This window comes from Oryctolagus cuniculus, chromosome 7 (genome assembly GCF_964237555.1).
Source record: "Oryctolagus cuniculus chromosome 7, mOryCun1.1, whole genome shotgun sequence".
In the NCBI taxonomy this organism is placed as follows: domain Eukaryota; kingdom Metazoa; phylum Chordata; class Mammalia; order Lagomorpha; family Leporidae; genus Oryctolagus; species Oryctolagus cuniculus.
The window spans coordinates 164,064,113-164,090,662 of NC_091438.1; the positions used below are offsets into that span (position 1 = coordinate 164,064,113).

The 26,550-nt window shown below is 60.9% G+C and overlaps 1 protein-coding gene and 1 long non-coding RNA gene across 2 annotated transcripts; both read left to right on the forward strand.

Moving 5' to 3' along the window:
• The first annotated feature begins 967 nt into the window (after window positions 1-967).
• SSU72 (SSU72 homolog, RNA polymerase II CTD phosphatase) lies at window positions 968-25,902 on the forward strand. Its single transcript, XM_051840477.2, has 5 exons — window positions 968-1,147; window positions 6,826-6,969; window positions 24,650-24,789; window positions 24,973-25,091; window positions 25,623-25,902. Exons 1-5 carry the CDS (start codon window positions 1,068-1,070, stop codon window positions 25,722-25,724), a joined length of 585 nt encoding a protein of 194 aa, XP_051696437.1. The 5' UTR covers window positions 968-1,067; the 3' UTR covers window positions 25,725-25,902.
• On the forward strand, window positions 6,976-18,940 carry LOC138850747 (uncharacterized). Its single transcript, XR_011390927.1, has 2 exons — window positions 6,976-15,421; window positions 18,023-18,940. It is a non-coding gene; the product is annotated as an uncharacterized lncRNA (long non-coding RNA).
• Window positions 25,903-26,550: the final 648 nt, after the last annotated feature.

The following is a 26,550-nucleotide window of genomic DNA, read 5'->3' on the forward strand; positions in this document are numbered from 1 at the left end:
GGGAGACCGGGAGGGAGCTCCTGCCTCCGGATCGGCCCAGCTCCGGCCGTTGCGGCCATCTGGGGAGTGACCCAGTGGATGGGAGACTCTGCCTCTCTGTAACTCTGCCTCTCAAATAAATAACCTTAAAAGAGAACTCAGAAGCGTCAAAGGCATTGAAAGCACTTTTTTTGGTTTTAGAGCGGGGAGATTCCCCATTCGGCTACGGCTGAGCCAAGAAGCCCATCTGGGTCTTCCACGTGGGTGCGGCGCCCCTGTGGGCCGCCTCCCCCACAGGCACCCCTAATCCCAGCACCCAGACGCCTGCGTCCCTGGGAGCGGGCGGGGAGTCGCCCCCTTCGCCACCGGGACCCCAGGTCCCGCCGAGCGCGCGCTGCTTCCGCCCCGACGGCCCCGGGGGTCTCAGTCGCTGGCTCTCTGCCCTTCTCTGAAGCACTCGGCGCCAGGCCGGAGGCTCCGCAACCTCGAGCGGCTTCGCCGGGCGTTCAGACCCCGGTCGCCGCCGGCGCCCGCACACGCTGGGCAAAGACTCAGTCAGCCCGCACGCCGGCCGCAGGAGCTCCGGTGGGTCTCGGGGAACGACTCGGGCGGCAGCAGCCAGCAGCTGCGCCCGCCGGACCAACCCCCGGCGCCGCACCAAGGCCCGGTCGGCAGGACGCGCGGGGCGGGCGTACAGCGCGTCACTCAGGGCGCCCGCGGCGGGGCGTCACGGCGTGGGCGCGCCCGTGTGACGTCACGGCCGGGTGCGGCGCCGCCGGCTCCGCGGACAGCGCCTTCAGGAGGGCGCGCCTCGGTGGGGCACGCGCGGCGACAGACGCGACCTCGACCGCGCGGTCTCCTCGGCCGGCTGCGGCGCCCCGGCTGGGAACCCCACTCGGTGGCCCCGGCGGGGACGCCGCTCACTCGGGGGCGGGGCCTCGCCTCGGGGCCGCGCCGTGCGTCCGCACGCACTACGTCGCTGCCGCGCTTCCGGGTTGCCGACTTCCGGCTGCCGCCATCTTGCTCGCGGGGCGGCCGGTGGCTGGGTGCGGGTCCGGGAGCTGGGCGTCGCGGGCTGTGCGGCAGTCATGCCGTCTTCACCGCTGCGGGTGGCGGTGGTGTGCTCCAGTAACCAGAACCGGAGCATGGAGGCGCACAACATCCTCAGGTAGGGGCTGGGCCCGGCCGGGGTTCCAGGCGCGGCCTGCGGAGGAGCCGAGGCCGCGCCGCGCCGCGCGTGGGAGCCCGTTGTCCCCGTGGCGGGGTGCTTCGCGCGGCGCTTCCCTTCCGGAGCCCGCGAGGGCTCGTGGGCCTGCGGGGCGGGAGCCGTTGGGCGCCCGAGCGGGGTCGGCGTCCGCAGACGGCGTCGCCTGGCCCGCTCTCTGGAAGGCTGGGACGAGGCCGGTTCCCCGGACGCCGGCGGCGACCTGGGCCGCGGCCCCCGGGACGTCTGCGTGCGCTGATGGTCCGCGGAGTGACGGCTCCCGGGGCGAGAAGCTGCCGCGTGGGTGCGGGACAGGCTGTGCCGTGCCGAGAAGTCGGGACGGCTCCTCTGCCCGGTTACCGGCGTGAATTTTGAGGAATTTCCGTGCCCCGTCGGCCGTTGGCCCGGGTGACGTGGCCGAACGAGGGGAAGAAGCGGCCCGCGCCCGCTCGGGGTGAAGTGCGGGGGTCGCGTCCAGCGGGCACGGAGACCGAGCTTCCGTCTCCCCGCCGGTCCTTGGGACATGCTGCCGTGTCTGACGCTGGGTGTTCTAGGGTTTGGGAATACGCAGCAGGCACCGCACAGTCTGCGGGTGCAGCGCGCAGGGTCGTGGGTTCTCGGCTTGTGAAAGACGCGGGGAGGCTTGCGGGGGTGCGGGGGTGCGGGGCCGGTCGCGGCGCTGCGCGGGCCTGCAGGAGAGCTTCGGGGGAGGCGTAGGTGACCGCGTGAACAGGCGGAGGCCGAGGGCCCTCAGCTGCTGGTGACCTCCAGGTGCTCAGAGCGGTCAGGGCTGAGCCAGCCAGGACCTGGGACCCAGTCTGAGTTCCTGCGGGCGGCGGGGAGCCGCGTCCTTGGGCCGGCATGGCTGCCCCCAGGGCGCGTGTCAGGGGAGGTGGGGCGTGGGGATCCCGGCGGCGTTTCAGCCGCTTCGCGGACTTGCGCCCTGCACCCCTCCTCGGGGCTGTCTGTCCCGGCCGGCGGCACGCAGGCTCCCTGGTGAGGTCTGGAAGGGCGGGGGGCGGGGGGGCACCAGCAGGGAACTGGATCAGAAGCGGAGCAGCTGGGACTTGAACGGGCGACCTTACGGGATGCTGACGCCACAGGTGGAGGCTTAACCCGCTACATCACAGTGCCAGCCGCCTGATGGTTTCTTTAGTGGGAGATTCTTAATATTTGTTACGGCGTTTATTTGGTCCATCAAGCGAATAATTGTTTGGAAGACTAGCTTAAAAAATAGTTGGCCCATCGGACAAAGCCTGTTGATTTTCAGGAAAATTTTTGTTATTAAGTTTATTTATTGGAGAGGCAGAGTTCCAGAGAGAGCTGCATTGGAAACGGAGCAGCCGGGACTTGAACATGTACCCGCATGGGATGCTGGCATTGTAGGCGGCAGCTCAACGCGTGCCACATGCCAGCCCCAGGAATTTTTTTAAAAGATCTATTTATTTATTTGAAAGACAGAAAGGGAGGGGTCTTCCATCTGCTGGTTCACTCCCCAGATGGTTGCAATGCCCAGGAGCCTGGAGCTTCTTCCAGGTCTCCCACGAGTGCAGGGGCCCAAGCACTTGGGCCATCTTCTGTTGCTTTCCCAGGCATAGCAGAGCGCTGGATTGGAAGTGGAGCTGCCGGGACTCAGCCAGCGCCCTTATGGGATATGCTGGCGCTGCAGGGGCGGCTTCACCCCTGCGCCACAGCCTGGGCCTCCCAGGAGTGCTTTAGCATGTACTTTTTTGACCTTAGAGACAAGCTGTCATAGTATGGGGGGGCTGTTACAGTTGCATGCCCCTAGAAACCTTGCTTCTGTAGCTAATTAGCCTTTTGCCAATGAATCAGCCTTTGTGAGGGTGTGTGGGTGGAGGAAGCACGACTGAAGGTTGGGGTGGGGTGAGGAGGGCAGCAGCTGCTAGGAGTCCTTCTCCCCAGCTTCCCTGGGACCAGCCGTCTCTCTGCCTTTTTTTTTTTTTTTTTTAAGATTTATTTATTTATTTGAAAGGCAGAGTTAGAAGCAGAGGCAGAGAGCAGTCTTCCATCCGCTGGTTCACTCCCCAAATGGCCGTAGTGGCTGGATCTGAGCCGATCCAGAGCCAGGAGCTTCCACGCAGATGCAGGGGCCCAAGTACTTGGTCTGTCTTCCAGTGGGGTTGAATCAGAAGTGGAGCAGCCGGGACTCGAACTGGCGCCCATATGGGATGCTGGTGCTGCAGGCAGAGGCTTTAACCCGCTGACCACAGCGCCGGTCCCAGCAGCCAGATCTTGACCCAGCACCCGTGTTCTGCCTCAGTGGGCTGCACGTCGTGTGCCCTGTCGGGCCTGTCCAGTCTCACCAGCAGGTGCCTCTGTTGCCCTCTAGCTGCGGCTGAACGTTGGACCTTGTTTTTTGTGTCCTCCGGCCTTTTTTTTTTTTTTTTTTTTTTTTTGATAGGCTGAGTGGACAGTGAGAGAGAGAGAAAGAGAAAGGTCTTCCTTCCGCTGGTTCACCCCCCAAATGGCTGCTATGGCCGGCGCTGCGCCGATCCGAAGCCAGGAGCCAGGTGCTTCTGGTCTCCCATGGGGTGCAGGGCCCAAGCACTTGGGCCATCCTCCACTGCACTCCCGGGCCACAGCAGAGAGCTGGCCTGGAGGAGGGGCAACCGGGACAGAATCCGGGGTGCTGGCGCCTCAGGCGGAGGGTTAACCTAGTGTGCCGCGGCGCCAGCCCTCAGGCCTATTTTTAAGGCTGTGTGTGGCGTGAGTTTTTCAGTGGTGAACGTTATTGTTAGTCTCTGCTCCTTACTGCATGGGACGTTCCAGGAGGCTGGGGCACGCAGGGCCTGACACGGCCGCCGTCTCCTCAGTGGGCTCTGGGCGGTTGTGTGTGCCACAGGGGGAGAGGCGGCGGCAGGAGTGTTCCTCAGGCCCCGGCTCTGCTCTGTGGAGGGACGTTTAGGGTGTGCCATCTCTTGTCACAACAGCCTGCAGTGAGTGTAGACGTGTGCTTGTGTCCCCAAGGGTGGCTTCCTGGTGGCTGTGTCTGAGGTGAAGCTGGTGGTTGGTGGCTTCCACTCACCACATGTGGCCTTGTTACCAACATGGAGGCTTCCTGGTTCCACGCCCAGAAGCACTGTGGGATGTCCCTTGTCCTCACTCTGCTCATCACGTCATTCAGCGGGGGTGGGTGTGTTCCTGCCGCTTGCCCGCGTTTTGAGCTGGGGTAGGACTGAACGGTGGGCCGTATGCATCCCCTCAGAGCTGGACTGCAGTGAGAGCTCACCCTGAACAAGCCTTTGACCTTTCTCTCCGGTGGGTGAGAGGTGGCAGAAGCTGGAATTGGAAGCGGAGGAACTGGACCTTGAACCAGACACAGCACGGGATGCGGGATCCCAGGGGGCGTCTAAACCAAGTCAGTTGTCCCTCGCCACGGCCCTTCTGAGGGCTGCTCGTCATCTTACTTTTATTTATTTATTTATTTTTTATTTTTTTGACAGGCAGAGTGGACAGTGAGAGAGAGAGACAGAGAGAAAGGTCTTCCTTTTGCCGTTGGTTCACCCTCCAATGGCCGCCGCGGCTGGCGCACCGCACTGATCCGATGGCAGGAGCCAGGAGCCAGGTGCTTTTCCTGGTCTCCCATGGGGTGCAGGGCCCAAGCACCTGGGCCATCCTCCACTGCACTCCCTGGCCACAGCAGAGAGCTGGCCTGGAAGAGGGGCAACCGGGACAGAATCCGGCGCCCCAACCGGGACTAGAACCAGGTGTGCCGGCGCCGCTAGGCGGAGGATTAGCCTAGTGAGCCTCGGCGCCGGCCCGTCATCTTACTTTTAGATGAGCTCTTAGACTCCCCAGGGTTTCCCAGCCTGGGCAGTGTTGACGTTTGGCCGGCGTGGTTCTGGGTGCTGTGGCTGTGCTGTGCCTCTGAGGCCGGTGGTGCCAGTCAAAGAAAATGTTTCCGGAGTTGTCAAATACTCCAGCTCTCTCTTCAAGTCGCCAGCTGGTTCTTTGAATATTGATTGTGCCTGTGAGAAACGGAGTCCCCTTGGGTGCAGGAAAGTGATTGTAAGTAGAAAGCTAGGACGAGGTGTCACACACTTTTACCAAGGGTGAGCGAGTTCTGGCCAAGACTGATGTTTGCGGTGTGCCTGCCAGACCGCACCGTGTGGCGTCACTGTGTCTGAGGCGCGTTCCCTTCTCCTGCGTCTGCAGCTCACAGGGCTCAGGCCGTTTCCCCCGGTTCCTGACACTCCTGGGTCGGGTTCCTTGTCTGTGCTGCGACCCTGTAGCTCTAGCAGGAGCTGTCACGCCATGCTCAGCCCCCAGTGTCCTCGCTGGCTGCCCGTTACCACTTCCCATGGCTGTGGTGCCACAGGGACATCAGAAAACCGCGGGGACAGTTTAGCTGGTGGTCAGCCTCAGGAAGGTATGGATACGGCGGCCACGTCTTTGCAGTCCAGCAGGAAGAGCAGGACGGCAGTCAGGCGGCCAGAACGTAAAGAGGACCCCCCTGCGTGTCTTGTCAGCCTCTGTGTTGGGGTTCAGAGGGAACAGCCTTTAGACAACTGAAGTGTTCATGTGGATCCCCTAGTTTTTCTGTAACGTGCTTTTGAAACAATATTTCAAACATAAAATTGTTAGATTCCAATATTGAAAACACGTCCTCCTTCCGGGTGCTGCCTGGGACGCCTGCGCCCTCTAATCACTGCCTGAGTGTGGAGTCTCACCTCTACTTTTTTTTTAATTTACTATTTTTGTTTGTTTTAAGATTGATTTATTTGATTTTTTTTTTCTAATTTCACAGATAGAGTTAGAGAGAGAGAGACAGAGAGAAAGGTCTTACTTTACCGTTGGTTCACCCCCCAAATGGCCACCACAGGCGGCACTGAGCCGATCTGAAGCCAGGAGCCAGGTGTTTCTTCCTGGTCTCCCATGCGGGTGCAGAGCCCAAGCACTTGGGCCATCCTCCACTGCACTCCCAGGCCACAGCAGAGAGCTGGCCTGGAAGAGGAGCAGCCGGGACAGAGTCTGGCGCCCATATGGGAAGCTGGCGCTGGTCCCTGATTTCCAGAGAGAGGGTTTCCATCTGCTGATTCACTTCCCAGGTGGCCAGAGCAGCAGAGCTGGTCCGGTCTGGAGCCAGGAGCTTCTTCGGGTCTCCCACGTGGGTGCAGGGTCCTAAGCACTCGGACCAGGCCATTAGCAGGGAGCTGGATTGAAGTGGAGCAGCTGGGACTTGAACAGATGCCCATATGGGATGCTGGCGCTGCAGGCCGTGGGTTTACACACTGTGCCATGATGCCGGCCCCTCCCCTCTGCTTCTGATCTGTATTCTTCCTGATGACACCTGGGAAGCACCAGAGATGGCTCAAGTGGATTTTAAAGCTTTCTGCTCCAGGTTTTTTGTACCAAAATACAAACTTTTCTTTCCACTGGCATTCGTGAGGGAGATCTGAGTTGAGTCTGGACTTCTGGTTTCAGGCTGGCCGGCCCTGGCTACTGCGGGCATTTAGAGCGGAACCAGTGGGCGGAAGACTTTCTCCACCTCTTCCTTTCAAGTAAATGAAGATACATGAAAGCAAATTACTCGATTCGTGTGTTTTCCGTGTCATGGCCCTTATCTCTGGTACTTTGTGTCTGAATCCAGCTGTTCTTCTCTTCTCCTTTGTGTCTTTCAGCAAACGAGGATTTAGCGTCCGATCCTTTGGAACGGGAACTCATGTGAAGCTTCCAGGACCAGCACCCGACAAGCCAAATGTTTACGATTTTAAAACCACATACGATCAGATGTACAATGACCTTCTTAGAAAAGACAAAGAACTGTATCCCCCAGCAGGGTGCCCTCTGGAAGGCTCCGTGGCCGTCCCTGGCAGGTGTCATTTGTGTGGTGTGCCTCTCGCCGACTCCACCCTGCAGGCCGGCGGTCTTGCGAGGCAGGCACAGGAGCGGTGCTGTGCCAGTGTACGCGATGCAACCGCTCTTTTGAGTTCAGAGAACTTTTTTTTTTTTTTTTTAAGATTGATTTATTTATTTGAAAGAGTTACAGCAGAGAAGGAGAGAGATTTTGCATCCTCTGGTTCACTTCCCAGATGGCCACCATGGCCACGGCTGGGCCTGTGCAGAGCCAGGAGCTTCTTCCAGGTCTCTCAGGTGGGCGGCAGGGGCCCAGACACTTGGGTCATCTTCCGCTGCTTTTCCCAGGCCATTAGCAGGGAGCTGGATCGGAAGTGGAGCAGCTGGGCCTGGAACCAGTGCCCATATGGGATGCCACCATCGCAGGTGGAGGCCTAGCCTACTGCCCCGCAGCCCCGGCCCCAGGAGAACCTGGTTCTGTTCCTGGTGCTCAGTGGACAGTGCAAGGGCTTGATCCTGGACACGGTGGAGCAGACGGCTCTGATGCGGTGTTGGCCAGGGAAGCTCCGGTGAGGGGAGTGGAGAACAGAGTTCACCGCCGCTTGTGCAGTAGGCGTGTGCTGTACACCTGTGTGCCTGCCTGACACACACGTGGTTCCTGGAGGGCCAAGTTTGCTGCAGAACAAAGTATGTGAGATAATGTGAGAGAACTTTATTTCAGGAAGAACTTTGCAGGCTGGATCTGCTATTTCACATTCGTGTGAGGAGAGATTTTCCAACTAGGTTTGTGACTGTGACCCCAAGTCCTGATGCTGGTGATAGTGCTCCGGGGTTTTCTTTTTGTTTTATTAAAATATGTGTTTATTTAATTGAAAGGTAGAGTGAGAGAGACACTTCATCCGCTGGTTCATTTGCCAGATGGCCGCAATGGCTGGGGCTGGGCTGGGCTGGGCCAAAGCCAGGAGCTTCCTCTGGGTCTCCCACGCAGTTGGGACACCCTCTGTGTTCTCCCAGGCACACTAGCAGGCAGCTGATGGAAAGTGGAGCAGCCAGGACGTTCCTGGCGCCCATGTGGGATGCAGGCATTGCAGGTGTTGGCTCGACCCGCAGAGCCCCAGCGCCCTCCCTGCCCCAGGGTGGAACACAGCGTTTCAGTCACCCTCGGTGCCCACTGAGAATTTCTGGTCCTCCTCCTGTTGTCATGAGTGCTTTGTAGTTCGCAGAGGAGAGTACACATGTGTTTTCACGTGCAGAGGACCACAGGCATCCAGTGGAAGCATTTGTCTGCGTGGGCTGCATAGGGTCCCCGAGGTCACCCTAGCAAGAGGGGAAGCTGGGTGCTGCTGGGCACCCGGGCAGAAGCAGGAGTCTTCGCGTGGCCTGTGCTAGGTGGGCCTGCGCACAGGCTCGCGGGCGCTCCATTCCTAGGGTCCTCGAGCACCTCTGTCCTCTCAGTGCGGGAGCCCAGGAACCTGCATGTGGGAAACCCTCAGGCTTTCATGAGCTTGGGGCTGTGCGCTCCATCTTCTCTCTGCTGGGCACAGCAGAGTGTGCTCTGCTCCTGTCCTTGGCCAAGGAGGACAGGGCAGTGACTTGGGCCCCATCCTGGCCTCAGAGCAGCCTACCTACACAGTCCCTCTCTGAGATTCTCATCTTGGGGCTGGATTCTGTTCTTAGCCCTGAACACTGGATTTTCGTTGTTGCTTTTTAAATTTTATTTTGTTTTTAGATTTATTTATTTGAAAGAGTTATAGAGAGACAGTGGGGAGAGAGAGAGACGTCTTCCACCCTCTGGCTCACTCCCCAAATGGCCACAACAACTGGAGCTGGGCCAGTCCAAAGTCAGGAGCCAGGAGCTTCTTCTGGATCTCCCACACTGGTGCAGGGGCCCAAGCACTTGGGGCATCTTTTACTACTTTCTCAGGCCATAGCAGAGAGTTGGATCAGAAGTGGAGCAGCAGGGACTCGAACCAGTGCCCATATAGGATGCCAGCACTGCAGGCAGCTGCTTTACCCGCTGTGCCACAGCGCTGGCCCCTGCACGCTTTGTGTGTGTATGTGTGTGTGTGTGTGTTCCATTATTCATTCTAGCAGTTTTTTTTTTTTTTTTGAGATTTATTTATTAGTTTATTAGTTTAAAACTACAGAGAGGTAGAGAGAGGTCTTCCATCCGCTGATTTACACCCCAGTTGGCCACAATGGCTGGAGCTGCACTGATCCGAAGAAAGGAGCCTCCTCAGGGTCTTCCCATGCGGATGCAGGGACCCAAGCCCTTGGCCCTGCCCCATCTTCCACTGCTTTCCCAGGCCACAGTAGAGACCTGGGTCAGAAGTGGAGAAGCCAGGACTTGAAGCGGCACCCATATGGGATACTGGCCCTGCAGGTGGTGGCTTTACCTGTTGTCCCACAGTGCCTGCCCCTGCATTCATTCTTTTTTTTTTTTATTTATTTTTTTGACAGGCAGAGTGGCCAGTGAGAGAGAGAGAGAGACAGAGAGAAAGGTCTTCCTTTTGCTCTTGGTTCACCCTCCAATGGCCGCTGCGGCCGGTGCACCGTGCTGATCTGATGGCAGGAGCCAGGTGCTTGTCCTGGTCTCCCATGGGGTGCAGGGCCCAAGCACCTGGGCCATCCTCCACTGCACTCCCGGGCCACAGCAGAGAGCTAGCCTGGAAGAGGGGCAACTGGGACAGAATCCGGCGCCCCAACCGGGACTAGAACCCAGTGTGCTGGTGCAGCTGGGCGGAGGATTAGCCTAGTGAGCCGCGTCGCCGGCCTTGCATTCATTCTTAAAGCTTTTCTGCTCAGTGCGAAAGAGAAACAGGTGCCGGTGCACACGTTCATATCCTAAGCCCAGCTCTGGTAGCAGAGGGAGCTTGGTCACCGATGCTTCACACACCTCCGAGGGTGGCGGCAGCTTCAGCAGTTCTGGGGCCGTGCCGTCTCGTTTACCCAGGCCGCGATCACAGCACTGAGTGTGTGTGTGCGTGTGCTCTCCATTCCTCAGGGGCATCAGGTTTGGTGAATGGGTGGTGCTTGGGGCCATTTAGGTGGCTCGGTGACACTGTCACTGGCAGTACTTGCTCCTTGGGGACCGAGTTGCGGAAAAGTCACCTTTTGATCACCCGTGGGAGGGTTGGGAGTAGGGACACTTGGTCTCATCTCCTTGAGTGAGATCTGTTGTCTTCCACACTGGGGTAGGGTGGAGGCACCGCAGCTAGCTTGGTGCGTAGCCGGGAGAGGGGCCGTGGGCTCAGAGCCACAGGGGTGCCAGTCTTCCACGCGGCGGGATGAGGGCCTGGGCAGGTGCTCGGCCTGGGCTGCCTGCGAACATTACTGCTGAGTGATGTCAAGAGGAGCTGGGGGTACAGAGGAGCTTGCATTCTGTGGAAACGCGTTAGAGTTTTCTGCTCACGGCTGGGTACCGAAGCATAGACTCGTCTTTACTCCACTTCCACAGAGCTCGATGTACTTGCAGACAAGAGCCAAAAACCCTGCAGTAGAGTCGTCTGTGTGTGCAGAAGTGATGGTTTTGTGGTAGAAGGATTTTGCACGGCATTCAGTAAAGGACTGGCGTGTGCAGGGACAGGTGGTTAGGTGCAGAGTGAAGGCCCGGGGTGACGCAGTGGCACGGGGTGCGGGGCTCTGGGCACTGCCTTCTGTCACTGCGTGGCAGTAAATCAGAATGTGCAGATGCTGAGCGTGGGCCTGCTGTGTTTTTTACATCCTTGATACATTTTGTGCATTAGTCCTGCTTGTATCAACGTGTGGTGCTCCGGTAGCGCTGGGTTCTGTCCATCCACCTGCGCCGGTCTGAGCACACCCAGCCCGCTCCTCCCGGCTCAGCAGCACAGCAGTGACGATCCTGTGATCACCGGGCTGGCTGTGGGGAGGGGCGGGGACCACGTGCTGAGAGCCCAGGGTGAGACCCGAGTTCAGGACTGGGGAGTGGGAGTCGCCTGCACCAAGGTGCGAAGTCCGCATCCTGAACGGCGGGGCAGGGCTGCTGAGATCCGCTCTGAGCTCCTGAGGGCGTGGCCGTGAGTCGGCGATTTGGGCTTGGTTTTCTCTCCAGAAGCAGAAGTGACCGTTGAGGACAGTCATGCCTGCCACCACTGTGGAACCTGCCATAGTTTTCAGAGGTTTTTTGTTGTTGTTGTTGTTGTTTTTTAACGATCTATTTGAAAGGGACAGTTACAGAGAGGCAGAGGCAGAGAGGTCTTCCATCCACTGGGTCATTCCCCAGATGGCTGCAGTGGCCGGAGCTGGGGCGATCTGAAGCCAGGAGCTTCTTCCGGTCTCCCACGAGGGTGCAGGGGCCCTTTGCCAGGCCATAGCAGACAGCTGGGTCGGAAGTGGAGTAGCTGGGACTTGAGCTGGCACCCATGTGGGATTCCTGCGCTGCAGGTGGTGGCTTTACCCACTATGTCACAGCACTGGCCTCTTTAAAGATTCATTTATTTGAAAGAGTTACAGAAAGAGAAGGAGAGACGGAGATCTTCCATTCACTGGGTCACTCCCTAAATGGCCACGATGGCAGTGATGGGCAGGCCAGATCCAGGAGCTTCCTCTGGGTCTCCGGTTGGGCAGCGCGGGCCCATGCATGTGGCCATCTTCACTGCTTTCCCCAGTCTTGCAGGGAGCTGCACTGGAGGTTGAGCAGCTGGGACAGGAAGCACCGTCCGGCCTTGGGCGCTGTGCCGCAATGCTGGGCCTGCCAAGGGTTCTGGGGCAGGTGGGGCTGGTTTAGCTGTTTCCCCTGCTTCTTGCTGACGAAGCTACACTGGTTGGTTCATAGTTTCACCATTTCGCCTTGCGAAACTTGGGAACTGTCTGCTGATGGAGTTAAGGACTCTGAATTTGCCTGGCCTCCATAGGCAGAAGTATCCTGGGGGCAGGGATGTGGTGTAGCGGGTAAAGCCGCCACCTGCTATGCCAGCATCCCATATGGACAAAAGTTTGAGTCCCAGCTGCTCCACTTCAACCAGCTCCCTGCTAATGCTTCTGGGAAAAATGGCCCAAGTGTTGGGGTCTTTGCACACACGTCAGAAAACCTGGAGGCCGGCGCCACAGCTCACTAGGCTAATCCTCTGCCTGCAGCGCCGGCACCCCGGGTTCTAGTCCTGGTTGGGGCACCAGTTCTGTACCGGCTGCTCCTCTTCCATTCCAGCTCTCTGCTGTGGCCTGGGAGGGCAGTGGAGGATGGCCCAGGTGCTTGGGCCCTGCACCCGCATGGGAGACCAGGAGAAAGCACCTGGCTCCTGGCTTCGGGTAGGCACGGTGCGCCAGCTGTAGCGGCCATTTGGGGGGTGAACCAACGCAAGGAAGACCTTTCTCTCTCTCTCTCTCTCTCTCTCTCACTCTCTCTCACTGTCCAACTCTGCCTGTCAAAAAGAAAACCTGGAAGAAGCTCCTGGCTTCAGATTGACCCACCTCCCGCCATTGCAGCCACCTGGGGAGTAAACCAGTGAATGGGAGACCTCTGTCTCTAACTCTGACTTGGCAAATAAATAAATCTTAAAAAAAAAAAAATGCTTAGAGTCTTAGTGAAGGGAAGACGCTGAGAGTGTATGAGAGTTGTCCAGCGTCACCGTAATCCCACAGAACTTGATCACCCCACAAAAGCTGTCGCTCCCTGTGCCCCTGATCTCTGACTCACTCCAGGACTTGCTGGTTAAAGACAAGGAGTCATGCAATATGAGGCCTTTGTGGCTGGGGTTTTTCAATCTAGATGTTTTCACGGTTTGTCTGCCAGAGCCTATGTTGCACTGACCACTCCAAGTGTAAACATTTTTCTCCTGACATTGTGTGTTTTTGTTTTTTTTAAGATTTTATTTATTGGAGAGGTAGAGTTACAGACAGTGAGAGGGAGAGAGAGAAAGATCTTCCTTCTGTTGGTTCACTCCCCAAATGGCTGCAACAGCTGGAGCTCCACTGATCAGGAGTCAGGAGCTGCTTCTGGTCTCCCACGCAGGTGCAGGGCCCAAGGACTCAGGCCATCCTCCACTGCCCTCCCGGACCACAGCAGAGAGCTGGACTGGAAGAGAAGCAGCCGGGACTAGAACCCGCGCCCCTTTGGGATGCCAGGTGGAGATTTAACATATGGCGCCAGGCCACCCCCCCACCCCCCTTTTTTTTGGAAGAGTGGACAGAGAGAGATAAAGGTCTTACTTTACCGTTGGTTCACCCTCCAATGGCCGCTGCTGCCGGCACACCACACTGATCCGAAGACAGGAGCCAGGTGCTTCTCCTGGTCTCCCATGGGGTGGAGGGCCCAAGCACCTGGGCCATCCTCCACTGCACTCCCTGGCCATAGCAGAGAGCTGGCCTGGAAGAGGGGCAACCGGGACAGAATCCGGCGCCCCAACTGGGATTAGAACCTGGTGTGCCGGTGCCGCAAGGTGGAGGACTAGCCTTTTGAGCCATTGCACCAGCCAACCATATTTTTGTTTTTTTGTGGGAGGCGTCCCTTCTTGCGTGGGACTTGGGCTGTGGGTCCACTCACCTAGTGGACTGTGGCCTCCTTGCAGCTTCCAAGTGCATGATTGCTGGCCTCTGCTTTTGCAAAGCCAGTGTCCAAGCTACACCTCCTCCAGGGGTTTTTCGTTAAAAGGCTGGTCAAGTGGCCCTGAGCTACTGGAGATACTTCTGTAGGAAAGTGAGTTGGTGCTCAAAAGACTAAGAATGGGGGCGGGCACCGTGGCTCACTTGGCTAGTCCTCCGCCTGTGTTGCCGGCATCCCATATGGGTGCCAGGTTCTAGTTCCGGTTGCTCCTCTTCCAGTCCAGCTCTCTACTGTGGTCCGGGAAGGCAGTGGAGGATGGCCTGAGTGCTTGGGCCCTGCACCCCATGGGAGACCAGGAGGAAGCTCCTGGCTCCTGGCTTCAGACCGGTGTAGCGCCAGCCATAGCGGCCATTTGGGGGGTGAACCAGCGGATGGAGGACCTTTTTCTCTGTCTCTTTCTACTGTCTATAACTACCTGTCAAAAAAAAAATGGCCAGGTGGGGCCGGCATTGGAGTGTGGCAGGTCAACTACCACTTAGGGCACCGGCACCCTGGTTCAACTCCAGCTGCTCTGCTGCTGAGCCAGCCTCCTTGTAATGATGCTGGGGAGGCAGCAGGCGCCTGGGCCCCTGCCCCCATGTGGGAGGTCTGGATGCAGTGCCTGGCTCCTGCTTTGGCCTGGCCCAGCCCTGGCTGTTGCGAGTCTGCCTGAAGAGAAGTCGCTAGTACCCGATGATCGTTCCCGGGGAGGGAATCAACAACAGCCCCTGGCTGGGAGGTGCAGGAGAGGGGTGTGTCTGCCTCCCTGAGCTGCCCTCTGTCACCCAGGTGTTAGAGAGGCAGATGAGCTCACAGCCTCCTGGGTCTGGTGTGCAGAGCAGGCCAGGCCTGTAACTGGCCGCATTCTCCTGTGTCTTTTTTTTTTTTTTAATTTTTTAATTTTTATTTATTTTTTGACAGAGTGGACAGTGAGAGAGAGAGAGAAAGGTCTTCCTTTTGCCGTTGGTTCACCCTCCAATGGCCGCCGCGGCTGGCGCGCTGCTGTCGGCACACCGCACTGATCCGATGGCAGGAGCCAGGTGCTTCTCCTGGTCTCCCATAGGGTGCAGGGCCCAAGCACCTGGGCCATCCTCCACTGCACTCCCTGGCCACAGCAGAGAGCTGGCCTGGAAGAGGGGCAACCGGGACTAGAACCCGGTGTGCAGGCACCGCAAGGCGGAGGATTAGCCTAGTGAGCCGCGGCGCCGGCTCCTCCTGTGTCTTGTAGTCACATTGAGGTGGGTCTGCATTGGCAGGCAGCGGGGGCTGGGAGCTGGAGCTCCAGTGTGGGCACAGCAGGTGGCATCCTCAATCCATTTCCCTTTACTGCTTCTTGACTTTTGGGGAAAGGGAAAAGAAAAGATGTTTCCACTGCTCCCCAGTCAGAGCCTGCCTTCCACCCTGCGGACAGGAGCCCGGCCGAGCCCCGCCCTCCATCAGTCTCCTGTCAGCTGACGCACGTCTCTGGTCTCTGCTGCCCGTGTGCCCTGGCGCCTGGGGGCTTGTCCTCGTCTGCCACCAGCCGTTGACGTGCGCTTTGTGGAAATGCTGCTTCCCGCCCCCTAAGCCAGGTGGAGGCTCTGACTGACTGGTGTGTGTTTCTGTTTTAGAGCTTCGGCAAAGTGCTCAGGCCCGAGATAGGCAGTGTGGCCTCGGGTGTCCAGGGAAGACTGCTCTGTCAGACCCTTGCCCAGCCTGGCGTCTGATGAGGGCTCAGGCATGGGACAGAGCTGGCTGGGCGCCTGCGCGCGTGGCCTCTGGCGTGCAGAGCACGATGGTGTCGGCAGCTGCAGGCTTGCTCCTGAGGGTTCACCTTGAAGACCCCGCCAGAGCTCCCGGCTGCTGAGCCTCCTGCCGCCTCTGCTGTGGGGCTGCTACAGGTGGGTGCTGCTGGCTCCGGGGGCTGGTCTTGGGCTGCTCTCAGCAGCTTGTCAGTCCTGTTCGTGTCTGTGTTGTGCAGGCAGTGCCTGCCGGAGTGTGTTGATTCCTCGCTGTCAACGTGGCAGCCTAGAAGAAGCCGCCTAAGCCTTGGGTGTGGTGAGTGCCAGGTGCAGTAGGCGCCCAGGTGGTCTCCCGGCCTCTGCCGCCCCTCTGGGGCCTCTGCATGTTCGCTGTGGATGGGAAGGGCGCCCCTCCCCAGTGCCAGCCGCTGCTCCGCCGGCCGTGCCCGCTCGGGGCTCTCCTGCCCGGCCCATCCCTGCTCATGCAGTCACTGTTCCCGCTCTGCCGTGGGTACTTGAGCAAGCTGGTTTCTTTTTGTTTTTTAAAGATTTATTTACTTGAGAGTTACAGAGGGAAAGAGAGAGGGAGAGGTCTTCATCTGCTGGTTCACTCCCCGATTGGCCACAACAGCCGGTGCTCGCCGATCTGAAGCCAGCAGCCAGCAGCTTGTTCCGGGTCTCCCATGGGTGCAGAGGCACAAGGACTTGGGCCATCTGCTGCTGCTTTCCCAGGCCACAGCAGAGAGCACTCTGGAATTCCCACACGTGGTCACTCGCCCAGTCTCCCAGCTAGTGTGGCCCCCAGGATTCAGCAGGCCTTCCCCGGGGAGCATGTGGGGGTGGGGGAGCGGGGGCCACACTCCATTGCTTTTGTATTTTGTGAGGCATTGCGTGTGTCCTGACACATGGTGGCTGAAGCGTGTAGGTGGAGCTGGGTGACCGTGGCTCTCCAGGCACAGTGGGACGGGACTTGAAGGGATGCAGCTGTGCCCAGGGCAGGGAGCACCTTGGTGGAGAGTGGGGAGAGTGTCAGCATTAGGAGCTGGGGCAGAGTGGAGGGCGGAGGCATGGGGTGGGAAGACGACTCAAGATGAGGCCGACTGAGCCGCTGCTGGATGTCCCAGTACTGATGGGCTCAGCTGCCCCTTGGGGGCCACTTTTCCGTACGCCTTGGGCAGTGGCCCAGGCCCTCTCTCTGCGTTCCCGGGCCACCTGACTGTGCCTCTCTCCCCAAGAGCCCCATCCTGCACATAGCTGCTAGGGGAGGGGCTCACGGTGCTCCGTGACCTCTGCACCCTTCATAGGCTGTCCTCTCAAATGAGGGGGCCTCCCAGGGACCCCTGGAAGTATAGCTCTGCACCTTCAGGAAGACAGGGGTTAGTCTGTGAGCTCTGGGCCTCTGCCCGGCTGTGTTGCAGGTGCAGGCAGCCGCTCCCTCCTAGGCCATCACAGCACTGCAGGCTGAGCAAGCGCAGGGAAACTGAGCCGTGTCTGGGCCCTTCCCTGGGAGGTTTATCCTGAGAGCAGCCTCGTGGTCTGGGCCCACGCCAGCCTCAAGAGAGCTTTTAGTTATTAGACCTTCTGTCTGCTGGTTCACTCCCCAGATGGCCTCAGTGTCAGGGTGGGGCTGGGCCAGGCTGAAGGCAGGGGCCTGAAGCTCTATGCGGGTCTCCCACGTGGGTGGCAGGGACCCGGATACCTGGGTCATCTTCCAGTGTTTTCCCAGGCTCATTGGCAGAGTTGTATTGGAAGTGGAGCAGCTGGGGCTTGAACCAGCACCCATATGGGATGCCAGCATTGCTGGCAGCAGCTTAACCTGCTACGCTCCAGCACTGGCCCCAATTTAAATCAATACAAGGTTTGTTTGAAAGGCAGGTAGAGGGAAAGAGCTTCCATCCAGGAGTTTACTCCCCAAATGTCTGCAACAGCCAGGGCTCGGCCAGCTGAAGCCCAGGGTCAGGCACCCCATCCTGGTCTCCCAGATGGATAGGAGGCACCCAGATACGTGAGCCGTCCCCTGCTGCCTTCCTCAGTGTTAGGTAGCAACTGGCTTGGAGGCCGAGTAGCCTGGACTGGAGCCAGCACTGCAGTGTCGGCGCAGGCGCTGCAGGCCACGGCTTCATGCTCCGAGCCACAGTGTCGCCCCCTAATCCCTGTGCCTGCATTTAAAGAGCAGGTTTTTTGTTTTTTTTTTTTTTTTTGTAATATGTGTTATTTAAAAAGAGCTTCCATCTGTTCCCTCTCCAAGCACCTCCCACAAACGGGCCGGGCCTTGTGAAGCCAGCAGCGGGAGCTCTGTCTCGGCCTCCCAGTGGGGTGCAGGCCCCGTGTCCACGCCACTGCTGCTGCCCCGGGCACGTCAGCAGGAAGCTGGGTCTGACCCGGAGCCGCTGGGACTTGAACTGCTGCTCTGGTGCGGATGCTGGCATCGTGGGCGGTGGTGGCTGAACCTGCCGCACCGCCCGCGCTATATTGCTGAGTGCACAATTCAATCTCTCAGAAGCTCGTGAGTGCCGTGGCTTAGTGCTTGCATCAGAGAAGTGCGGGGGCCATGTGAGTCCTGTCCACTCATGTCCTGTAAATTTTTATGATTGAAAACTAGATTTGATTTTTTTAAGATTGTATTCACATGACAGACGCAGGCTGGAGCTGTGGCGCAGCGGGTAGAGCCTTCGCCTGCAGGACCAGCAGCATCCTGTATGGGTGCTGGTGTGAGGCCCGGCTGCTCCACTTCTGACCCAGCTCTCTGCTATGGCCTAGGAAAGCGGTGGACAGTGGCCCACGTCCTTGGCCCCTGCAGCTGCGTGGGAGACCCAGAAGAAGCTCCTGGCTCCTGGCTTCAGGTCAGCCCAGCTCCGGCCATTTACACCCCACTGGGGAGTGAACCATTGGATGGAAGACCTCTCTATCTCTCTGCCTCTGTCTCTGTATTTCTGCCTTTCAAATAAATAAATATTTTAAAAAACATCTTCCATTCACTGGTTTACTGTTCAAATGATTGCAGTGGCCAATGCTGGGCCAGGCCAGGAGCTCCCTCTGCGTCTTCTAGGTGGGTGCCGGAGCCCAAGCACTTGAGCCGTGGTCAGGGACGTTGGGTTGGGATTGGAGCAGGCTGGAGCGGCCTGGCACTCCAACAGCACGGGCTCTTCACGTGCGGTGGCGGCTTGGCCCACGGCACACTTGACTTCTTGGCAGCACCGCTGTTCTCCGTAAACCACAAATCACCCGAGTCTCCCAGGGTTAAGCAGCCCCTCTGCCCACTGCTCTGGAGCCCAAGGGGCCTGCAGTGGCCAGCCGCGGCCTCGTGGCCGATGCCTGTGTCCTGGGCAGTGCCTGGCCTGGTGTGTGCAGTGGGACTTGGGGTCTGAGCCAGCGCTGGAGACTAATTCGTGAGATACTGAGAGCAGGGAGCTGGCGTGCACGGCAGGCCTGACCTCCCCGCCCACTCCTGATCCAGCTCCCTGCTGGTGGCCTGGGAACGCAGTAGAGGTGGTCCAGAGGCTTGCCCGCGTGCTCCTGGCTGTGGCCTGTCGGGGAGTGAACCCCTGGTGGAAGGTGTCTGACGCTGCCTTCCGACTCCGCTGCCTTCCATGCGCCTGTTTTTACAGCACTGAGCCCAAAGACAGCCAGTGTGAAAGGGAACTATTCGAAATAAAATGCAAGATGCTTGCGTATGTATCTTTTTTCAAAAAAAGTCAGCTAATTTATTTATTAAGGGTTAATTTTTCCCCTGAACTTAGTTCAGGTTTGACCATGGACAGGTGGCAGCCACGTTATTGCTGAACAGTTTCCTGGTGGTTACCCTCGGCAGGTGGTGCCTGCCCCAGGGGACTGCACCCTGTGGCTCGCATAGTGGCCGAGGCACACGCCTTCCCCCACTCTGAGGTGCTGGTCAGCTCCTCCAGGTCCCTCAGGAGATGCCAGGGCACTGGGCTGGACAGAAATGCCTCCCGCAGGAGAGCTTTTGGGAACAAATGAGTCAGCTTGGTTCTCACTGGCTTCTGCAGGGCTCCCTGAGGGTTTTCACACATTCTGCACAGAGATTTAGGGGCCGCTGCTGTTCCCACCACGGTCAAGGTGAGGGGTGGGCTGTCCACACTGGGGAGCATCTGTCACTGTCGGAGTGTCCTCCCATGAGCTAAGGGGGTCTCTATTGTGCTGTGGGCTTCCGCGGACGGTCTCCAGGTCCCGCCCACGCATGGTTGAGTGGCACGTAAAGTGGGGGCACCTTTGCAGAATTGGGCCTGTGGTGTGGCCTGCTTGTATAGACAGGTGCCACAGAGCCTGGGCAAGTTCAGGGAAACTGGGTACACGTGGTCCGCGCATGTGAACATTGACCGCAAGGAAGCGTCATTTTCTGCCTTGTGGTTCGCTCTGCTGATTTTAGTCCAGCAACGTGGAGAGCAGGCGGCGGCTCCCTGCTGTGGTTAGTGCCCTCCCTTAGGCTACCTGTGGGATCCTCTGCTCCTGCGGGCGGCTCACGGCCACTGTGCCACTGAGAGGGTTAGAGCGGTCTCCCATCCCTGGGTCATCTCCAGGTGATGGTGAGGGCTGGGCCGCATTGAGGCCAGGAACCAGGAGCTTCATTACTGTCTCCACGTGGGTGCAGGGGCCCGAGCACATTAGCAGGGAGCTGGATTGGAAGTGGAGCAGCCGGAATGTGAACCCATGCCCATGTGGGATGCCAGCGTCACAGGCTGTGGTTCAACCCACGTCCCCACAGCGCTGGCCCCCAGAGGGCTCTCTGATTTCTCTCGGAGTGATGCTGCTTCCTGGAGAGGGGGCTGACTTAGACCTCCTGCAGTCCCTGGCAGGTGACACGGGGACCCTGGCGCACCGTGGCCTGGCCGCTTAGCTTGGGGTCCTCTTCAGTGTCCTTGTGAGCTTCAGGCTGGGGCCAGGAGGGAGGCCTGGCAGGCCTGGCGCTCGGGCACCGCGCTGCCCCCAGGGGGGCGGGAGGCTCGTGCTGAGCCCTGGGGGTTTTGTTAAGAGAGTCTCACATTTTAAAGGCAGTTTTAATGAATCTCTCACAAGTCTTGAGGTGGCTGCTTTAAATTCCTCTTCCCTGTGAATGTCATTCTGTCATCTTTGAGGCCAAAAGCTACGTGCCCTCTGGGAAAGTTTCTTTGATTGAAAAAATGTTATTTTGTAAAAGTTTTTCAAGTAAAAGTTTTATGAAAAAAGCATTATCTCTGGCTTCAGTAGCCAGGCCACAGGGCTGGGCCCCCAGCTGTCTGATAGCGTGCTGCCGCAGTCCCGGCGGGCTGCCCAGCGTGTGGGCAGGTCCCTCCCTGCTCCCAGCAGGTGTGGCGACTGTGATGTCCCCTGCACACTCGGCTTATTCCCAGGAGATGGGGCACGGCAGCTGCAGGGTGCGGGGCCCCAGCTGACGAGCAATCGTCCACCAGGTGGCCCGTGGGTGCGCTGTGGCTCTGCCCCCGAGGGCAGTGTCCGTGGAGCTGAATGAGAAGGGCTGGGCTGGGGCCCCCGCGTGTGGCGCAGGTCTGTAGACTGGGGGGGGGGGGGGGCTGTTCTGGGCATCCTGGGTGTCAGCCTGGTGAGGCGACAGTGCCGGCTGCCTGGCGCTGCGTGGCTGCCTGTGGTGGCTCCTGGTGACCCCGCCGCAGGAGAGGGGAGGGGAGGCCAGCAGGACCCGGGAGCGTCGCGCGCCACTCCCTCTGGGAGGACACTGGGCTCCCTCTCCAGAATCTGCACCTTGTGTTCACTGGTCGGACCTGAAGCAGCAGTGAAATCGCGGAGTGCAGAGCGACCCGCAGAGCCCGTGTCCAGCGGTGGGGCTCCGGCTGGTGATGCCCGTGTCCGGCGGTGGGGCTCCGGCTGGTGACGGCCGTGTCCGGGGGTGGGGCTCCGGCTGGTGATGCCCGTGTCCGGTGGTGGGGCTCCGGCTGGTGACGTCCATGTCCCTTGCCAGAGGCCTGAGGTTTGACCTGCAGCGTTAGCTCTGGGAGGCAGCAGTGCTGGGTTCCTGCCCCACCCCGTGTGGGGTGCCCGGATGGAGGTTCCGTCCTGGGTCTGAGCGTTTGGGGAGCGAGCCAGTGAGTCCTGTGCCTGCAGGCACGCCACGCTCACCGCTGGCCGCTGGGAGTTCTGCCTGATAGCGGGGCCCACCCTCAGCCCTGGGCCGCACACTATTGGGCTTCATAACCAGCAAAGGGAGCCGTAGCCAGGTGGGGGCATCTGCTGGGGGCGGAGGAGATGGCACCCTGTCATTCAGCCAACCCAGAGCCCACTGCTCTCCCAGCCGCTGCCCCCTGCTGCCTCCTGCATGGGGTAGCGGATGGGGCACAGAGTCAGTTCTTCCCTGTGACGGTGCGGATGGGGGACCTGGCTCCCCTGCCCCTTCTCAGGGGCACCATGGGGGCTGCTGGCCCTGGACCACCCCATACCAGCTGGCCAGGCTGGGGGTGGCTGCCCCCTGCTGTGTGGGCTCTCTGAGGCTTGGCCGTGCCCAGGCAGCCCAGGTCTGACTGGAGCCCAGTTGGCGCTGTTGGTGAGGAGGGTGGCTCGGCCGCACTCCCCCTGCAGGCCTGGGGCAGCCCCTTCTGCAGCAGGGAGGTGAGGATAGTGCTGTCCAGCTGGGGTGGGGGCCTGGGTGAGCGTCTGCTGTGGCTTAAACCTCTTCCTCCCCGTGATGTGTGGCAAGTGAGAGCCCGGCCACACTGCTGAGCCCCAGAGCAGATGCCTCTCCCTCCACACAGCTGTCCCTGGCCTGCTGCGATGTGGGTGGCCTTTGAGTGGTGGGGATGGTGGGTACCAGGAGCTGCACGCGCTGGCGAGGGCCCGTGGACTCCGTTTGCGGCAACTTGCCCAAGAGGTGGCAGGAGCTGCGGCTTCCCTGAGGGAATCACGAGGTCCAGCAAGCCCCCTTGGGGTAGGGCGGAGTGAGCGTGCTGCCCACTCAGATGCAGGGAGTCGGGGACGGGCCCGGGCCCCACGTGTGCACCCATCTGGTATCTTTCCCGCTCGCTCTCTCTCTAAGGGACGTCTGAGCCTGTCAGTCACGGCTCTGTGCCCTGGGGTTCTAAGGGACACTGCTCTGCGTTGACAGGAACGTAACCGTTTTTCTGAGCGCAAGGAGGCAGTGTCCTGCAGCTCTGAAGCCCGAGTCCGGACCTCCTGACACACACAGACACAAGAGGCAGGGGTCTGCGTGGGGCGGGAGCAACACCAGAGGGGAGGTGGGCTCCATCACGCCTGCCGCCTTGTGCGGGTGCGCGGCAGGAAGTGGGTCATGGCTGCTCCCCACTGACCAGTAAGGGGCTGGTGGCCCTGGCACGGCCACACGGGGCAGCCAGACGGTGTCCTCGTCCCCTGGGCTTTGTGCGGCCATGAAGGGTGCTCACCCCACCGGGCCACCTTTCCTTTCTCACCGGGGCCGTGGACCCGGCCATCTGGTGTCTGGCGTCCCACTGAGCCAGATGGCGGGGTTGTTTCTCCCAGTGTGTTGGCTGGGGTGAGGCTGCAGCTCACTTGGCATCTCCTGGCCTTTGGCGGCCGGCCCTTGGCTGTCCAGGGTCATTGGACTGCAGAGGCTTGTGCAGCTGGGCGAGGGGACAGAGGGTTCTAGGTTGGTGCCAGGGCCCTCCCGTGGCTGCTGCTGTGTGCGCGTCGGGACCCCAGTGGTGGGCAGAGTGTGGGCTCTCAGCCTGGCACCGGCCCTGGCTTCTGGACTGGACTCTGTGGTCAGAGCTGGAGTGCGGAGGTGGGCACCCTGTGCAGTGGGGGCAGGGAGGCCCTGGGCTCCTGGGGGCTGCACATTCTGACGATGGACATCTTCCGTCCCCGCTCTGGGAGGCAGGCCTGGCCTCGGGTCTCCACTGTCAAAAGTCGTGGCCTCAGCTTGGTCCTAACAGACCTGGGCTGTGCGACTGCTCGTCCTGCCTGGCTCTGTTGCCTGATGTGCAGACCTGCACTCCCCAAGCCCTGGTGGGGTGAAGGGGTTCGGCTGGACCCCTGTGGTGCTGGTCCTGTCCTGGGCCGGCCCTGCCTGGCGTAGCCTTGCCCGGAGACAGCTGCCTCTCTGTTAAACCAGTGAGACTCAGGCCTCTCTGTCCCCGACCACGTTTTCTGTGGTCGTGTGAACAATTGAGGATTAGGCAGAGGAGACAGACGCGGCAGGCCGCAGTGGACGCACTGGGGGCACTGGCCAGTGGCGTCCACCCCCAAGCCCGAGTGCCCACGCCTGGCCTGATGTCGCCCCTCCGAGGGCCTGGGCTCGAGCTCTGGCTGAGGCTGTCCCAGCCCAGGCTCGGGTGGGCGAGCTCCGTGCCGGCTGGACACGGCCCTAGACGCCTGCGTCCTGAGCCCCCCCCTTTCTCTCCAAAGGTGGTTTTATTTATTTGAAGGGCCGAGCGCGTCCATCCGCTGGCTCACTGCCGGGTCTGGAAAGGCCAGAGCCGGGAGCTCCGTGTGGGTCTCCCGTGTGGGTGGCAGAGGTCCGAGCACTTGGGCCACCCTTGCTGCCTACCAGGCGCATAGCTGGAAGCTGGGCTCCAAGTGGAGCTGCCAGGGTGCCAGCATCGCCCGGTGCCTTCCGCCACGCGACAGTGCCAGCGCTGCCGCAGTGGGGGTGCGTGGCCTGGCCGAGGGAGGTCTCAGACGGACCACTCACAGGTACCGCGGAGACAGGAGTCCTCAGTGTGTTTGCAAAACCCAAGTAACAGATGGCTGTCCCCAACCCTCTGGGATGGCCACAGCCTTGTCACGGGGACACCGGCTGGGGGGGGGCAGCCCGTTCCCCTGAGGTCCTTGGGGGCTGTGGACACTGCCAGCCTGTCCACTGTGGGGGCCCCGGGATCCTGACCCGCCGTCCCTGCCCGGCACCTCCACGCCTGTGGACGCGTCCGTCGCGTGTGCAGTTGCTGTTCTCGCGAGAGAGCAATACGTCCACTCAACACGTCCACTCCAAACGCTTGCGACAGCCTGGGTCGGGCCCAGCCCCGGCCTCCCCCACAAGCAGAGCCGTCAGCACTGCCCCAGGGTCCGCGTTAGCAGGAAGCTGGGGTCCCGGCCCTCCGGGTGTGGGCTCCGGGACCGGTGATGGACTGGCGGCCGGGCGGCTGCGCCCACTGGGCTGGGTTTGAAGTTTGACTTTATTGAAGGACTTGGGCCTCAGGGGGCGCCGGGGCGTCCAGCAGTGCTGGGAACAGTGAGCAGGGGTCAGGGCTCCACAGAGGCAGCCTCCGGGCTGAGACGGGCAGGCTTGGGCCTTCCTGTCTTCACTGTGGTCCAGGCCTGTGGCGCGGCCCCTCCCAGAGCTGCCCAGGTGCTGCGACGGCGAGGCCCGCGCCCCCTGGGCAGCGGTGGGGGGGCACCACGGCGGCGGTGGCAGACGCGTCCGTTGCAGCTCCTTAGCCCCAGACTCAGCTACACCCAGAACGGCATCTTGCACATGCTGGACAGAAACAAGCGGATCAAGCCCCGGCCAGAGAGGTTCCAGAACTGCAGAGACCTGTTTGACCTGATCCTCACCTGCGAGGAGCGCGTCTACGACCAGGTGGTGGAGGGTACGGACCGGGCCTGCCTCGCCTGCGGGCCGCGAGCTGGGCCCACGTGGTCCTCACGCCGGTGTGCGGGGGGGGGGGGGGGGGGGCACAGGGCGCAGCTTGCTCCGGGCTCCTCCTCTGCTGCTCGCTGCCTGTGCCCCAGCCACGGGGCTGACCTCTGACCTCTGACCCTGTCCCCGTCAGACCTGAATTCCCGGGAGCAGGAGACCTGCCAGCCGGTGCACGTGGTCAACGTGGACATCCAGGACAACCACGAGGAGGCCACCCTGGGGGCCTTCCTCATCTGCGAGCTCTGCCAGTGTGTGAGTGCCGGCGGGGCGGGCGGGGCTCCCACCCGAGGGGCAGCGCAGGCGCACGCGCAGGCCCCCACGAGTGGGACGCGGTGTGGAGCCGTGACGGCGCCCCCGGGGCTCCTCCCACAGGAAGGGCCCTGCTGCGAGGCTTCCTTCCCCTCCCAGCAGGCGACTGTGCCAGCCCCCGGGGAGAGGCCAGGTCGTGGGTGGCTCACGCTGACCAGAGCCGGCCGAGGCCCGGGCCGGGGCAGGTGCTTGGGGCACCCGGCGGTGTCTGGGCAGCTCCGTGGTCCCGGGACCGGGCGCTGTCCGTGTCCGGGGTGCAGACAGGTTCCGCTCTCTGGCCCCTGCACCCTGTGGGCTTCCCACCGAGAACCGAGGCTGAGCCCTCGCCAGGGACTCGGGGCCGCTGCCCTCTCTCCCCACGTGCTCAGAGGGCACGCGATGTCCTGGGAGGGGCCCCTCCCCGTCCACACCAGGCTCCGCCCGGGGGGGGCCTCGCCCAGGACTGGCGGTCAGCAGCAGCCGGCCTCCCTGCAGATCCAGCACACGGAGGACATGGAGAACGAGATCGAGGAGCTGCTGCAGGAGTTCGAGGAGAAGAGCGGCCGGGCCTTCCTGCACACCGTGTGCTTCTACTGAGCGGCCGCGCCCCCTGCTGGCGGGCCTTCCTGCGCACCGCGTGCTCCTCCCGAGCGGCCGCGCCCCCTGCTGGCCGGGCCTTCCTGCGCACCGCGTGCTGCTCCCGAGCGGCCGCGCCCCCTGCTGGCGGCTTCCCTCCCGACGCCTGCTTGTACCCAAATAAACTACCCGAAACCGAGCAGGTGCATGGAGTGCTGTGCGGTCACGTCCCCGCGCGTGTGCGAGTGCTGTGCGGGTCACGGTCCACGCGCGTGTGCCCGTGCGGTCACGGTCCACGCGCGTGTGCGAGTGCTGTGCGGGTCACGGTCCAGCTGTGCGGGTCACGGTCCCCACATGCGTGAGTGCTGTGCGGTCACGGTCCCCACACGTGTGAGTGCTGTGCGGGTCACGGTCCACGCGCGTGTGCGAGTGCTGTGCGGGTCACGGTCCCCACATGCGTGAGTGCTGTGCGGTCACGGTCCCCACACGTGTGAGTGCTGTGCGGGTCACGGTCCACGCGCGTGTGCGAGTGCTGTGCGGGTCACGGTCCCCACATGCGTGAGTGCTGTGCGGGTCACGGTCCCCACACGTGTGAGTGCTGTGCGGGTCACGGTCCCCACATGTGTGCCCGTGCATGTGAGTGCTGTGCGGTCACGTCCCCGCGCGTGTGCGAGTGCTGTGCGGGTCATGGGTCCCCACACGTGTGCCCGTGCGTGTGAGTACTGTGCGGGTCACGGCGCGTCCCCACACGTGTGCATGTGTGAGTGCTGTGCGGGTCACGGCGCGTCCCCACGTGTGCCGCTGCCCTGGCATCCCTGGCCCTGCCCGCCCTCAGGAAGGAGCCCCC